Source organism: Panthera uncia, chromosome D1, assembly GCF_023721935.1.
Source record: "Panthera uncia isolate 11264 chromosome D1, Puncia_PCG_1.0, whole genome shotgun sequence".
Taxonomy (NCBI): Eukaryota; Metazoa; Chordata; class Mammalia; order Carnivora; family Felidae; genus Panthera; species Panthera uncia.
The window spans coordinates 85398941-85414814 of NC_064808.1; the positions used below are offsets into that span (position 1 = coordinate 85398941).

The following is a 15874-nucleotide window of genomic DNA, read 5'->3' on the forward strand; positions in this document are numbered from 1 at the left end:
GGGAAGCATAGAAGCTAGGAGAAAGGTGGTCTCACCAGCTGGTTTCCATTTCAGTCTAGAATGCAGGAATTTTCACTGTGCTGCTGACCTTCCTGTTTTCCTTAAACATGCGGCCTCATTCTGGGCCAGAGAGAGCACCCTGCCTGTCATTATGCTTCACTGGTGCTTTCCATTCACAGCCTCGGCGGGTTGGGCCGCAATATCATCCTGACCACCATGCCAGCGGGGACTAAGCTCATTGCCGGCAACAAGCCCGTTAGTTTCCTCACTGCCCAGCAGTTGCAGCAGCTTCAGCAGCAAGGCCAGGCCACACAGGTAAGGTTCCAGGCAAACGGTGGGCTCTACCAGGCCTCTTTTTCTCTTGCTGTTTGCGCTCAGCTGAGGAGCTCGTTTGCAGCCTGTTGACCAGACCGTCTCTCTTTGCAAACAGGTGCGCATCCAGACTGTCCCTGCATCCCATCTTCAACAGGGAACAGCTTCTGGTTCCTCCAAAGCAGTCTCCACTGTTGTTGTGACCACAGCTCCATCTCCTAAACAGGCACCTGAACAGCAGTGATTCAGAGAGAGAAAGATGACGTCCGTGAAAGCACACACCCAGGCTGCCCTTCTGGCTTAAAGGAGGGGAGCAGGGAGGTTGTGTCGTCCTTCTCAGCTTGTCTGTTGAAGGGAAGGCCAGCAGTGGGATGATGGCAACAGTGGCGTGGATTCTGCCACCACACTCCACAGTGGAGCATGCTGAGAAAAGTCCCCTCCAGGCTCCAAGGGCTGTTCCGCTCCGATCCAGGAGAAGCTCCTCTGGGGATGAAGTCATAGTTGTGCCACACGAGCCATGGTTCTCTCCTGAGAGCCAGACACCGGGGGAAGGCTTACAGCTGCAGATCGTGCAGACCATCAGTAAGCCTCGTTCTTGATGTGGATTGTATTTTTTTTTTAGCTTCTGGTCTTCTCTGTGACTAGTGGTCTGGATAGGAATTTTATGTCCAGAAATTTTTACGTAACTTATTTTTTTAAAGAACCTGTTGTATATCTTTATCCAGTGGAAACCTGGGCTTTATAAAGCCCCCACTCCCCACTGCCCCGAACTGATTATTCTCTTGACCAGAATGGGAGAATAGCAGGATTCTCAGTGAGTTGGTGGCTGACTTGAGAGCTGCATGGCAATGGGGAGGCTGTCAGCTGGGTAAGAAACCAAGGGAGTGAGATAAGTGAGATAGCGTGGGTTCCCTGAAATGGGATTAGTTTGGCACTACCTCATAAAGATGAGGTATCAGGATCTTGACTGTGGTCCGTATCTTCATCTGCTGACTTTGTCCTCCTTGTCAGGCCTGTTCACACAGAAGTTCAGAGCCTGTGGACAGGATAGGCAAGTGCCAGCAGACATGCTGTTCTTGCGGCATAGACTTTATTGCAGTTCAGAGGTTACATGTTTTGCTTTGCTCCAGGGCAAGAGTCTGCAAACCACAGCCCTGGGGTTGGCTACCCGTTTTTGTAAATAAAGACTTATTGGAACACAGCCCATGGCCATTTGCTTATGTATTATCCTTGGCTGCTTGCAGTCAGGAGGCAGAACTGAGTAGTTGCCAGAGTCCAGATGCTCCTCAGGCCTAAAATGTCTCTTATGTCCTCAGGCCCATTAAGTAAAACTTTGCAGGCTTCTGCTCCAGAGTAGAGGCGGCAAGAGGAGAGAGTGAGTGGGTGTGCCCACTGGGCGGACGAGGCAGCACAGTCACAGGAGAGGTCGGTCAGGGTTTACAAGTCCTTTAATCCTGGCTGCCTCTCATTTCTCAGCCTCCGTCAAGCTGTGGCAGAGCTCAGAACAGTATTTTTAAATGTAGTAAGTAAGTAAAGCACTGGTTGTTAACAGTATATGCCTCTTTTGTATGGGAGCAGGGTTTGGATGGCAAGGCTGTTCTGCAGTGTCAGGGCCTCTCTCTCTCGTTTCCAGATTATTAAAGATGTGTCTTTAATCTGGAAGTTCAGTGATGATCTTTTATGGGGTCTGGTGAGGAAGTGGAGTTGAGGGGCAGAAGGTCCCAATGGTGTAGTTTAGAGGGGTTGCAAGGTGGAAGCTGAGTGATCAGGAAGATTGCAGAGAAGGTCAGGGTGGCTTGTGGCTTTTGAGACATTGCATTTGATTTTTAAAGCAGTTCTGTAAATAGACATCATCAACCGTCTTCTAACTTCTCATCCCTGGGAGAAGTGGTGAGTCTGAGTTGAGGTTAAAGAGAAAAAGACATAAATCCAGTCTTCTGATTTTAAGTATCCTTTCTTTTGCCTTCCTAGGGGAGGATGGCTGTATGTCATGCTGAGCTGTGGGGACAGTTGGAGCTAGGGTGGTAAGCCCAAGGTACAGAGAGCTGAGGCGAATTGGCGGAGAGGTGACTTGAGCTTTTGCTAGTAGTGGGGGGCCGGCACAGATGTCCCACTGGGAAGCGGGGAGAGGTAGGGACTGCTGTGAAGGAGAAAAATGGCCTTTTAGCTGAGTGGAGAAGAGCACGTCTGTGTTCTCCAGTACTTTGATATTTGCACATCATTGCTTCCTAGAGGCACATTTCACATGAAGAGTCCACGTGACAGTGTCTGAATGAGAAAACGGTAGAAATTTGAGGGATCCTGTCTCAGGTATTTATTGTTGGTTAAAACAAACCCCTTCCGAATTTACTTAACAAATGATTTCATGAAGATAGTCCTGGCATTCAGCCCCAGCCCTTCACTGACTTTTCTTTACTGAAGTCACCTGGCTGTGACTGTCTCTGAGTGCCTGCAGACATTTGTCTGCATGCTTGGGGAACAGGGATGTTTCAGGATGTTAGTGTAGGACTGACTCCCTGGTAAGTACGATTTGGTACTGCCCAGCCTGTCAGTGGAGTACTGAGGAATGGCAAGCCCCAGCTGGAGTTGTTGAAGTGACGTCACCAGCATTTGCATGCTGTGCAATGTGGTTCTGTGCATACAGACCTCAGGGGTCTTGTAGAGATGTGGTAGCGATGGTGGCTGTTTTGGGGGGGAGTAAGTCCAGAAGAACTCATGGCAGCCACTGAGCCTCTGACGCTGAGGTTCAGAGGTTGGTAAAAGTGGTCAGACCACATGTCTAAGACCAGATTCGGTGAATAGCGTTGTTTGTGATGGGTTTGTATTGTAAACCCATCTAAGAATGTTTTTCTCCAGGGTTGACCAATTCCATGAAGGTACCCCAAACTGCTGCTGTGAAAGGGATTTTACAGTAAGTTTCAATATTGTATATCTGGTCTTCACACCTCAACTGCTTGCTCTGGAGAAAATACTACATTTCCTTAGAGTGTGGTGCACTTCCCCCACCCTTCAAACCTAAAATGGAGATCTTTACTATGAAAGTAAAACTGGGAATAGGTTCCTTATACCCACCTCCAGTCTCTAAAGAAAGAATATGTTTTAAATTAATTGCTCATAGTGCTCGCTTCGGCAGCACATATACTAAATTAATTGCTCATAATAGATCCTTCAGTACTTGTTGAATGAAAGTTTGGTTTCCTGTTAGCAGGCCAATGAAAGTAGACCCTGAAAGGGGACCACAGGTTCTCTTCTCATAACTGTATTTTCAAGTAGCTCATTCTTAACCTCTGACGTGTGACTTCAGCATTGAAAGGCTGGCTAACCGTGGGAGGTCAGCTTTCACTTAAGTACAGCATTTCTTCCAGAGAGCACCCGGTGCTTTGTGTAAAAGATCTCTACCGCATTTGTGGGAAGTAGCAGGAAGGAAGCCGGCTTTTGAGTCCTGAAGGCTGGCTTCCCAACTTGGTAGCTGTGTGACCTTTGGCTAATCAACTTCTCTGAAGAACCTAACGTGGCTTCCATTATAGATGGTTGTGTGAATCAGGTGGGATACAGTGCATTTCAGAGTGTGGAAAGTGTTGTGCAAACCAATGGTACTTGGTCTAGAAGACCTTTCAGAGTTGGCCTAGGCCACTTTTATCCGTTTGTAGAACTTTACCAACTCTCCATGTTCCTTTGTGATTTTGTCGCCTTTGTGCATCCTATTCTCTGTGCCTGGAATGTGCTTTTTTTTTTTTTTTTTTTTTTTCTACAGGGCAAACTCCCCATCTTCTCCCCTCCCTTGTAGTTGTACTTACCCCTTAGGGCACCAGTCACCCTGTATGTAAACGCTTTCATATCTTCGCCATTAGACTGAATTCCTTGCTGGACAGGGATCTCCTTAATCCTTTCAACCATTTCAGTGCTGGCGCAAAGTAGATGTTTAATAAATATTTGTTGAAGGAGGTTTTTTAAAAAAAAAAAACCAGATCCAGAACCAAGATTAGACTGTCAGGACTTTATATTACTAGTTCAAGAGTCACATCTTTTGCACGATTCTTACCCTTTGCTTTCAGCTGTATTGAAATTCAAGGTCTTCGGCAACCTGCCATTTTTCTACCTCATTATACAGACTTCCTGTTAGTGTCTTCTTATTAGAGTTCTTTTGAGGAGCCAGAACATTTGCGTTCCAGCTCTCAGCTGGGCCACTGACTAGCTTTCTGATTAAAAAAACAAAACAAAACAAAAAAACACCTTTGGCCCAACGTCGTGACTTATCAGTGATATTACAGTACTCTGGAATATTAATGGTAAATTAGGAAATGTTTAATAACATTTAAAGTACCAAAGTTTGTGAACTATTTTACTTTAAGAAGTATGTGGTAGAATTGTATCTTTAAAATAAAGTCAGTCTCGTGTATTTACTTTCTGATAAGAAAGTACCTGTTTTCTTGAAATTTGAAAAAGAGAGAAGTTATCAAAAGCAGGATGTTCTGCTGGATTCCTATCCCAGACTCATCCCGTGGCCACTTACTGTTCTCAAACTTTCAGAGTCTTTTATTTCTCTTCATACTGAGACAAAAATAAAGGCTTGTGTCATTTTTCTTTATGAAGGATACCACAGCAGCACAAACTTTAGCCAATTAAATGAGAAAGTGCAAATACATAGAACCGTAAGAGCAGACCAAAGGAAGCATTGAAATGGAGGAGACAAGCTACACCTTTGCACACTCTAGCTGTTTGTGCTCAAAGGGACATGTCCACCCCGCACTGATCACGGGTAGCCTCCTCACTCTTCATCTGAGCCAGTCAGGAGGGCCGTCTGGTAAGTGTGATCTGACTTCAGCTTCTGAATCCCAATGATTTCTCCTCCGCACCTCTTTAACCGAGTCAAATGGCTATAATAGAGCAACAATAAGAAACCATGAAATTAGCCCCCCGAATTCCCTTATTCTCTCAACCAAGGATGTTAAAGTTATCTACTGGTTCTTAGCGCATTTTCTTTGTAAGTCCACCAGATGCTGTGGTTGTCTGCATATCTTACTTCTTAGGCAGTGTTCACTGGTAGATAAAGGGACTCATGATTAATAATATTTAATAGTTAATGTCATAACAGTCTAAACCTAGGTCTCCTGCCTCCCAGTGTATGTTTCACCGACCAGGCAGTAGAACTAAAGGAAACTGTGACCTTCTCTTCAGTTTGGTCTGCGTGGAACTGTGTATGTGATGTATATCTGCTTTGGGTAGGTAAATCAGAAACTAGAGGGGCAGCTACAATGACAGAACTAATAATAGCATATCCTAAAAGTCGCTTGCTCTGCAGTTCAGGACGGTCTGCCATTGACTCATAGGGTGACCTCGATCAAGTTACTCAGTCTTTCAAGCCTTGGTTTCCCCATCTGTAAAATGTTACCGTGTATACTTCATAAAATAATGAGGATGCAGTGGCGTAATAGACTTGTGCTTCCCACAGTGCCTGGGAGAGTGAGTGCACAGGAATGATCAGCTATCCCAGTAACCTCTGAACAGCCCTCAAAAGGGTACTTGCTGTCATGGCATCGTGTCTGATTGTCACATCTCTGGGGAGGAGGTGGGGCAGATCCAGGAACAAGGGTCTGCAGTCCAGTACCAATGCCTAATTCAGAGGTTTTCCTTTCACCCGACAGCCTTCCAGTCTGTCAGAACTGCCTTTGAAACCTGAGTCTGTGAGGTTACTACGACCAGACAGCCCTTCAGCCTTTCAATATCTCGCCCATTTGCAGGTGTAGACTACCTTGCACAGAACTTGGCAAGTATTTGGCACTCATGAAGCGGTGGAAGTTAGCACTGGTTAGTTATGAAATGTGGGCCACTGGAAATAAAAATGCAGTGCAGTAGATTTTGGGGACAAGGGGTTAGGAGAAAAAAGCTAGACAAAAGTTGTCTTCCTTTGGACTTACCAGTAAACGAGAGAGTAGTTGATGGCCACAATGCAGAGGGCAGCCATGTAGTGCCAGCAGAAACACATGGTGATGAACATGATGTTTGCTTCATCTTTCTGGTCCCATTCGGGTGCTCCAAACGGTGGGAACAGCACAAACCCAATCTGGTGGGTAGTACAGAGAAGTCGGCCTTAGTTGGTTCTGAGAGGCACAAGCTTACGTCCTTCCCGTGCTACCCAAGTTTCCATGCATTCCCATTACCTCCTATTTCTCATACCTCCATTAGCATAGAAAAGGCCTTTTTGCACAGGAGAAATGACCTGAGTCAATTCTGGTTTTAGTATGGGCTTATTAAAACGAAATATCAGGGCCCACATTGCAAGTCAGCAGTTTAGCAAGTGGAGCTTGTAACAAACTATAGAAATGACCCCTGAAAGTACTGCATGTGGAGCCCTGTGAATGGGGTCAGCACCTCCACTGGGGAGGGCAGATGGGGAATTTCTTAATATGCTCTTTATGCTCCGTGGATTCTGCTTGTCAATCCGTGAGCAAGATATTAATGGGTAAAATTAAATCATGGGGCGGACATGGGGAGACCAGTGGCCATCTCAACCCATTCACATGGCATGTCAGTGCTGCCCCTACATGACTTCTCTTGACAAACTCAGTGGGGCTCCCTGAATCCACACAATGTGAAGCGCACTGTTTTGAAAAATTACCTGCCAGAACCAGGTGCCCTGAAGAATAACAAGAGTGGTTCGGAAAAGTTGCAGCACAATGTTGTCCCGGAGGATCACCTCTAAGAAGATGCTGAAAGTCCCTCCAAACAGTGCACACAGCAGGAGTGAGTGGATGTGCTGGTCCAAGGGTGGTCGGTTATGGACATGGTAGTAGAAGAGAAAACCTGCACAAAGCCATTTCAGCCATCAGAGATTTGCTGGTTTCTACTCCATTGCTAGAATGCCCTCTTACACCTGTCTCAAAGCGAGATTTTTCAGCAGTTACAAAGTCAGTTTATGTGACGTGGGGCAACAGACGCAGATTAGATTTATTTTGTGTATGAAGTGGATATAAGTTGCAAAGGATGTGTCTTAAAATCTCTTAATCTGTGGTAGCTTCAATACAGGATGTGTAGGTGAAACACGTTGCTGATTCGTGACAAATCGTGTGTGTATGTGTACTTGAAATTCAGTTTTGCCCTGATTCAACCTTTCTTCGTCTCTTCCTGGGGTTCAGAAGTGAGGTTGTTGGATTACAAAGTGGCTTCTCATTACTCTGGTTAATATGAGTTATATTGGGAGATCTGTCCTAGCTGCTGGGTGGGTCTCCTGAGGTTTGCAATGGAGTCCAGGCAAGAACACTCCTGGGTGGGGGGTGGAGTGCAGTGTCTCCTCCGCCGGACAGAGGGAGTTCTCTGGCATGGGTAGCATCCATCCACGTTTTGGAGAGTTCTTGTGTGTTTCAGTGTGCATGTGCACTCAGGTACATGAGTGTGATGGGGGAGGGAGCAGGGAGAGGCCAAGTCCCATGCAGGTTTTTGAAATTCAGAGATTTGGATTTTCTGGGGAAGGTTATTATCTTTGCAGTACTTCTGGTCTTTATATTCTGGTCTGTTACAAATGCAATTTGTCTGTCTCTTACTTTGTTATTTTTTTCCATCCCTACCCCTAAGTTACCTTCAGTGAATACTGCCATAGCCATAACCAATCTGTCTACCCCCAGGGGAACGTGGGCGATGAGATAGGTGAGCATGTCCACGATTCCCGAGACTGCAAAGAACAGATACATGGTGCTGTGCTGCCAGTTCATCAACTTCACCCACTGGTTTTCATGGTACAGGTGGAAGTAGGGCCCATCTGGAACAAACTGCTCTGCCAGGATCCCTGCAGGGAAGTGAGAGTGGAAATTAAGGAGGGAAGTGTAGCTCCGGGGCAGATGGGAAACAAATGCCCCCAAGTCATGAATGAAGTCGAGATGCGAGATGCGGGTGAAAGCCTACTTTGCTCTCTCAGATGCAGCTACTTGAGTATAAAAGAAGGCATTTGCTGAGGAGCCTGTGTAGACCTCTTGCCTTTGTTGTTTCTTTGGGGGTGGGGGTGCAGAGCAAGGAAGCAATAGAAACAGCCACACAGGTCCCCAGGATATTTGTCCAGTGGCTGAGATGAAGGCAAGGCATCATCACTTACGTGGGAATGTGGCTGGTATGTTCATCTCGGGGCTCAGTGAGCAATGAAAGAAGTCGCGGAAAGGAACAAGTAGGTGGCAAATAATGGAATCTGAGCAGAGACACGCTGGTGATAAAGGTACCTGTGCACGCCTAAGGGGGAGAAGCAGCTGCCAGGTGTGTCTGTGAGGGCTGACTTAAGTGCATGGTTTTCCTGAGCACAGAGTGAGCACCTTCCCCTAGCTTTCAGTGTCTGTGCCCTAAACACTGGGAGAAGCAGGTGAGGGCCCCTTCACTGCGGTGTCAGGAGACGTAAGCCTTTGAGATGGGGTAGCTCTCAGTTCTTGTCCCTTCTCTGTCTTTTGTTTAGGAAAGCAAAAGATTGGCCTTTATTCCTGGTGCCCATAACGTTCTTGGGGCCTCGAATAATCCTCCACGGCGACATTCTGAACCCTGTTCTCCAAACTTTGTTTTGTTTTAAACCCAGCCCCTTCCTGAATTTATGCATGAAGGAGCAAGGAATTGGTGTAAACAAGCTGGGAGAAGGGAGGTCCACTGACACTAGAATGGAAGTCCTGTGGCAGCAGGGACTGTTTGGTTCCCCCTTGTAGCCTTAAAACCTGGAGCAGTGAGTTCCTGCACATGGTAGGAGCTCAGGAGACGTTGAGTGACTATTAATTTTCACCCAGCAAAGAGGCCAAATATTTTTCTGGCTCTATTTTCTAGGCAAAGTTGATGCTGTCCTTAGCATTTAAGCCATATAGTTCCTGTCACTTCTCAACTCCAGAAAGATGAGATGCCTGGATGGTGAATGGGAAAATTCAGCTAGACCAGGCAAACCAAGCTAAGCACCTTTGCTCCCTCCAAGAGAAGCTGCTGGTGTTGCTTCCGTTCCTTCTGAGAGACAGCCAAAGTGATTCGTGGCAAAATGCAAGTGCAGAATAAGATCCCTCATTACTCACGTTACTCAGAGCGGATCCTGAGGAAGAACACTTTCTACTATTGGCACGGCTGGCCCTTTTTCATGTGGCCATTAGTGGAGTGGAATGGATGACCAGTCACGGTGGAAGGACGTGAAATTTTGTTGGAATGGGACACAGTAAGGGAAAATCCCTTTCAGACAGCCCTCTGTTGGCTTTTTTTGGGGGTCTCTTCCACTGCCTCTCTTAGCCGTCCAACATCAAGTTCCCGTCTTTGTAATTGCTTGAGATTTGGGGTTGGAGGATATGCCAAGGAAGTGGGTGGTAACTACTCTTGAGATTCTAGTGGACAACTGGAAAAAAGATGGTTTTTTTCTAAAACTAAACTCCATTTAGTACTTTCTTATAACTCATGTACATGAGCTGACTCTAATTTGTTCTATTTTTTTATTTGTATTTTACCTTTTTCATAAAGTGTATCTTCTGTTCCTACATCTTATACCTGTGTCCTTCTAGGGCAAAGAATGTAGTTTATTTGGCAGTGTTTCATGGTGCACTACGATGTAAGGTGCTATTAACTGTTAACATTACAAAGCTCAGTGCACAACAGATACTATAAAATATTTACTGTCCGACTGAATATCCCTGTTTATTATCTGCTGGTGGAAACATCCATTTCACAGGGACCAGAAAATGGGTTCAAGTTCTGCATGTGATGGGGAGACCCCTGGACCAGATAAGCCCCTTCTTACCAATGACTGAAAACAAAGTTCGGATTGCGGCTTCAATGATCTCAAGGCGCTGATGGTAATGAGTCAGTTGGCTGCTTTTCCCCTTTTGGTGGAAGTATATCAGTGGATACTTCACTGACCACCACAGTCCAACTATCAAGAAAAAACTCCCTGGGAGAGCATGGCCCTTAAAGTTTGCCATCAGTGTTCTTGGACACCTAAGAAAATAGGGGACAGCTGTTAGGTGACTGAATGAAGAAAACATAAATGTATATTTTGGCAGGAAACACAGTGTGTGATTGAGGATTCCAGATCATAAGCCATGTTAAGAAGGATCCACTCATTCTCATAAAATAAGCCTTCATGTTATGTCATCAAAGTCCTGTCTGCTGAGTGAGTGCCCAAGAGAATACTCCTGGCTCAAAGCCTTTTTTAAAAACATGGGTAAAATAAAAGGGGGCTGGGGATGGGGAGGAGGGTAGGCAAATATTTACTGATCGCAGGGTGCAAAAGCTTACCTAAATGTGGAGAGAATTAAAGAAAATTCATCTATGTAAGTATTTTTTGCATATCAAAAACATTAAATCAGGAAGACATTTGTAATAGTTATGGTAAATGGCTATTGTGTTAGTCTTTTGCAAATAAGAAAATGGGCAAAAGACATGAATATGCAATTCACAAAATGATACAAATTGATAAATACTGTAATTCCAGATGACAAATGAAGGTATAATATCATTTTCCACCTAATTTGAAAATAATTTGAAGATTTAGAGATTTGAGGGGCACCTGGGTGGCTCAGTTGGTTAAGCGCCCAACTTTGGCTCAGATCATGTTCTCATGATCTCACAGCTCAGAGCCTGGAGACTGCTTCAGGTTCTGTGTCTCCCTCCCTCTCTGCCCCTCTCCTGCTCCTGCTGTGTCTCTCAAAAATAAATAAATGTAAGACAAAAACAAAAATCTAGAGATTTGATGCAGCCTTCTAATATAAAGGAATATGGTCTATATGATTCAAATTTGGCAAAAGTAAAAATGATTATATAGGGACATTCAGTTGACTAAGTGCCCCAACTCTTGACTTTGGCTCAGGTTATGTTCTCATGGTTTGTGAGTTTGAGCCCCAAGTCAGGCTCTGTGCTGAGAACTAAGAGCCTGCTTAGGATTCTCTTGTCTCCTCTCTCTCTGCCCCTCCCCCACCCATATATTCTCATTCTCTCTCTCTCTCTCTCAAAAATAAATACACTTTAGTAAAAATATATATATAAAAACACCACCTTATTCCAAAAAAGATAGCAGTCATGATTTATATTTATCCCATTTACAGTCATGCAGACTATACGATTAAAATGGTAAGTATTGGTTTAAGATGGCAGATAAGTAGGGGGACCAGGATTTTCCTCAACCCTCAAACACAGCAGTATTGAGGTCGGATCACTTGAAACACCCAGGAATTCGATCTGCAGAGTGGCAGAAAGATCTCCTCAGGTGGAGGGAGACAGCTTGGCAGGATCTAGCCTTGAGCTGAAACTCAAAGTTACAAAAATGCATGACTTTCTCCTGTCTCCAAATGGAGCTGGAAACATGGCTGTGCTCCTGGGGAGGAGGGAGCCAGCCCAGAATGCATAGCGCAGTGTAACGATCTCAGGGGTACACTGGAAGAGGACAGCCCCCTTCCTTGAGTATTGTGGGAAGAGGGTTTATTGCCTCTCGAAGGACAAGAGTTCCTGTAGGTACCAGCCAAAGACCTTTTATCAGCAGGGCAGGGTGGCACTACACCAGAACAGGGTCTACAAAGTGCAGGGCCCCTTAAGACATGGGGTTTTGAATCCCAGCTGAGTGCCTAGGAGGCACGAGAGACTGGAGCAGGGCAAGCTGACCCCCCAGCTACTCTCGGAGGGCTGCATGAACAGTGTGGTTTGAGACACTCGATCTGGGGAGGAGAAATTGGGGTGTTGCCATTTTTTCCCCGTCACCAACACAGTGGGGCTTCAGAGAGCAGCAGAGCCCCCAGTGGAGGGGGGACCTGCTTTTTTTCCTTTCTCTTTCTCTGAACTTAGCTTTGTAGTTTTCTCTGGTCTTTTCTCTCAATTTTCTCTTTCTGTGGGATCAGGCCCCCCCCCCCCCGCCTCGTTTTCTTTTTCCAGGGTTAAACAGACAAAGCACATCTGGCTGAAGGTCCAAACACTCCACCACTACAAGCAGGGAGGAACTCTGCAGAGGACTGTCCAGTGGAATAGAGCCGTCAAATACACGACAACAGAGTGCATGCACCAAAAACACTTCCTGAAGTGTCAGGTCCTGGATAGGGTATGATCCCTTTTTAAAATAGTACTCTCAGGTGCAAGTCACATAACAAGCTTTTAAAATACACAAAAGCCAGAAACTTAGCCAAGATGACAAAATGGAAGAATCCTCCCCAAAAGAAAATTCTGGAAAAAAATCACAGAGAATTGCTCTCAAGACAGATATAAACAATATATCTGAAAAAGAATTTAGATTAAAAGTCATAAGACTAATAGCTGGCCTTGAAAAAGTATAGGAGACAGCAGAGAAACTCTGCAGAGATCAAAGACCTGAGAACAGTCATGATGAAAGTACTATAATTGAGGTGCAAAATAAACTAGACACAGTGACAGCAAGGATGGAAGAAGCAGAACAGAGAATAGGTGAAATAGAAGATAAAATTATGGGAAATGATGAAGTGAAAAAAAGAGGGAAAGGAAATTACTGGATCAAAAGGGGGGAAATTAGAGAACTAAGTGATTACATGAAATGAAACCGTATCTGTATCATAGAAGTTCCAGAAGAGGAAGAGCAAGAGAAAGGGGCAGAAGGTTTATTTGAACAAATTATAGCTGAGAACTTCCCTAATCTGGGAAAGGAAGCAGGCATTCAAGTCCAAGAGACACAGAGTACTCCCTTCAAAATCAACAAAAACAGATCAACACCACAACGTATCATAGTGAAACTGGCAAAATACAAAGATAGAGAATTCTGAAAGCAGCTAGGGACAAATGGTCCTTAACCTGTAAGGGTAATAGCATATCTTTCCACTGAAACTTGGCAGGCCAGAAAGGAGTGGCAGGAAATATTCAATATGCTGAATAGGAAAAATATGCAGCCAAGAATCCTTTATCCAGCAAGGCTGTCATTCAGAATAGAAGGAGAGATTAAGACAAAAACTAAAGCAATTCATGACCACTAAACCAGCCCTGCAAGAGATCGTAAGGGGACTCTCTGAATGGAAAGCAGCAAAGACTACAAAAGATCAGAAACATCACCACAAACAAAACCTACAGATAACACAATGGCACTAAATTCATATCTTTCAATAATCACTCTGAAAGTAAATGGACTAAATGCCTCAATCAAAAGACACAGGGTATCAGAATGGATAAAAAAACAAGATCCATCTATATGCTGCCTACAAGAGACTCATTTTAGACCTCAGGACACCTGCAGGTTGAAAGTGAGGGGATGGAGAACCACCTATCATGCTAATGGACGTCAAAAGAAAGCCATAGTAGCCATACTTACATCAGACAAACTAGATTTTAAAACCAAGACAATAACAAGAGATAAAGAAGGGCATTATATCATTAAAGCATCTATCCATCATGAAGAGCTAACAATCATAAATATGCCCCAACATGAAAGCACCCAAATATATAAATCAATTAATCACAAACATAAGCAAACTTACTGATAATGTAATTATACTTACAACAATGGACAGATTATCTAGGTAGAAAATCAATAAGGAAGCAATGGTTCTGAATAACACATTGGACCAGATGGACTTAACAGATATATTCAAAACTTTTCATCCTAAAGCAGCAGAATACATATTCTTGAGTGGACATGGAACATTCTCCAAATAGATCACATACTGGTCACAAAACAGCCCAAGTACACAAAGACTGAGATCATACCATGCATATTTTCAGATCACAACGCTATGTAACTTGAAATCAACCACAAGGAAAAATTTGGAAAGATCCCAAATACATGGAGGTTAAAGAACATTCTACTAAAGAATAAATGGGTTAATCAGGAAATTAAAGAAGAAATTAAAAAATACATGGATGCAAATGAAAGTGAAAACACGACAGTCCAAACCCTTTGAAATGCAGCAAAGGCAGTCCTAAGAGGAAAATACATTGCAGCTCAGGCCTATCTCAAGAAACAAGAAAGATCCCAAATACACAATCTAACCTCACACCTAAAGGACCCCAAAATTCAGCAGCAAATAAACCCAAAACCAGTAGAAGGGAAACTGTAAAGATTACATCATAAATAAATGACATAGAATCCAAAACAGAGTAGAACAGATCAATGAATCTAAGAGCTGGTTTTTTGAAAGAATAAACAAAATTGATAAACCTATACCCAGATTTCTCAAAAACTAAAGAGAGAGGACCCAAATAGATAAAAATCATGAAAGGAAGAGGAGAGATCACAACACCACAGAAATACAATTATTAGAGAATACTATGAAAAATTTTATGCCAAACTGGACAATCAGGAAGAAATGGACAAATTCCTAGATACACACTACCAAAACTCAAGTGGAAAGAAATGAAAATTTGAACAGACCCATAACCAGGGAAGAAATTGAATCAGTTATCAAAAATCTCCCAATAAATAAGAGTCCTGGGCCAGATGGCTTCCCAGAGGAGTTCTACCAGACATTCAAAGCAGAGTTAATACCTATTCTGCTCAAACTGTTCCAAAAAATAGAAATGGAAGGAAAGCTTCCAGACTCATTCTATGAAGCCAGTATTACCTTGATTCCAAAACCAGATAAAGACCCTACTAAAAAGGAGAATTGGAGGCCAATATCCCTGATGAATCTGGAGGCGAAAATTCTCAACAAAAAACACTAGCAAACCAAATTCAACAGTACAATAAAAGAATTATTCACCATGATCAAGTGAGATTCATTTCTGGGATGTAGGGCTGGTTCAATATTTGCAAATCAATCAACATGATATGCAACATTAATAGAAGAAAGGATAAGAACCATATGATCCTGGGGGTGCCTGGGTGGCTCAGTTAAGTGTCTGACTCTTGATTTCAGCTCAGGTCATGATTTCATGGTTCATGAGTTTGAGGTCCATGTTGGGCTCTGCACTCACTGCATGGAGTCTGTTTCTGATCTTCAGATATTCTGTCTCCCTATTTCTAGCCTTCCCCTGCTTCTCTTTCTGTTTCTCTCTCTCTCTCTCTCTCTCAAAAATAAACATTAAAATATTTAAAAAATAAGAACCATATGATCCTATCAATAGATACAGAAAAAGCTTTTGACAAAATACAGCATCCTTAATAAAAGCCCTCAAGCGAGTCAGGATAGAAGGAACATACCCTTACATCATAAAAGCCTTATTTGAAAGGCCCACAGCTAATATCATACTCAATTAAGAAAAACTTAGAGCTTTCCCCCTGAGATCAGGAACACGACAGGGATGTCCACTCTCCCCACTGTTGTTCAACATTGTGTTGGAGGTCCCAGCTTCAACAACCAGACAACAAAACGAAATTAAAAAAGGCAGCCAAATTGGCAAAGAAGAAGTCAAACTTTCACTCTTCATAGATGACATGATACTCTACATGGAAAACCTGAAAGACTCCACTAAAAAACTGCTAGAGCTGATGCATGAATTCAGCAAAGTCACAGGATATAAAGTCAATGTACAGAAATCAGTTGCATTTTTACACACCAACAATGAAGCAACAGAAAGAGATATCAAGGAATAGATCCCATTTACAATTGCACCCAAACCCATAAGACATCTAGGAATAAACCTAACCAAAGAGGTAAAAGATCTGTACACTGAAAACTATAGA

At 43.6% G+C, this 15874-nt stretch overlaps 2 protein-coding genes across 4 annotated transcripts in view; one reads left to right on the forward strand and one right to left on the reverse strand.

The window, feature by feature from the left end:
- Positions 1 to 1974, forward strand: part of NFRKB (nuclear factor related to kappaB binding protein) — a 39972-nt gene extending 37998 nt beyond the window's left edge. For both annotated transcript variants that reach the window (XM_049654387.1, XM_049654393.1), the window contains exons 26-27: positions 180 to 315; positions 431 to 1974. In XM_049654387.1, coding sequence (XP_049510344.1) covers positions 180 to 315; positions 431 to 556 — 262 coding nt within the window. In that variant the 3' untranslated portion in view covers positions 557 to 1974. The remainder of the gene's footprint in view (positions 1 to 179; positions 316 to 430) is intronic.
- A 2058-nt stretch (positions 1975 to 4032) lies between these two features.
- Positions 4033 to 15874, reverse strand: part of TMEM45B (transmembrane protein 45B) — an 80431-nt gene continuing 68589 nt past the window's right edge. For both annotated transcript variants that reach the window (XM_049654406.1, XM_049654415.1), the window contains exons 2-6: positions 10049 to 10245; positions 7889 to 8095; positions 6932 to 7116; positions 6231 to 6376; positions 4033 to 5189 (exon numbers count right to left, since the gene is read on the reverse strand). In XM_049654406.1, coding sequence (XP_049510363.1) covers positions 5081 to 5189; positions 6231 to 6376; positions 6932 to 7116; positions 7889 to 8095; positions 10049 to 10245 — 844 coding nt within the window. In that variant the 3' untranslated portion in view covers positions 4033 to 5080. The remainder of the gene's footprint in view (positions 5190 to 6230; positions 6377 to 6931; positions 7117 to 7888; positions 8096 to 10048; positions 10246 to 15874) is intronic.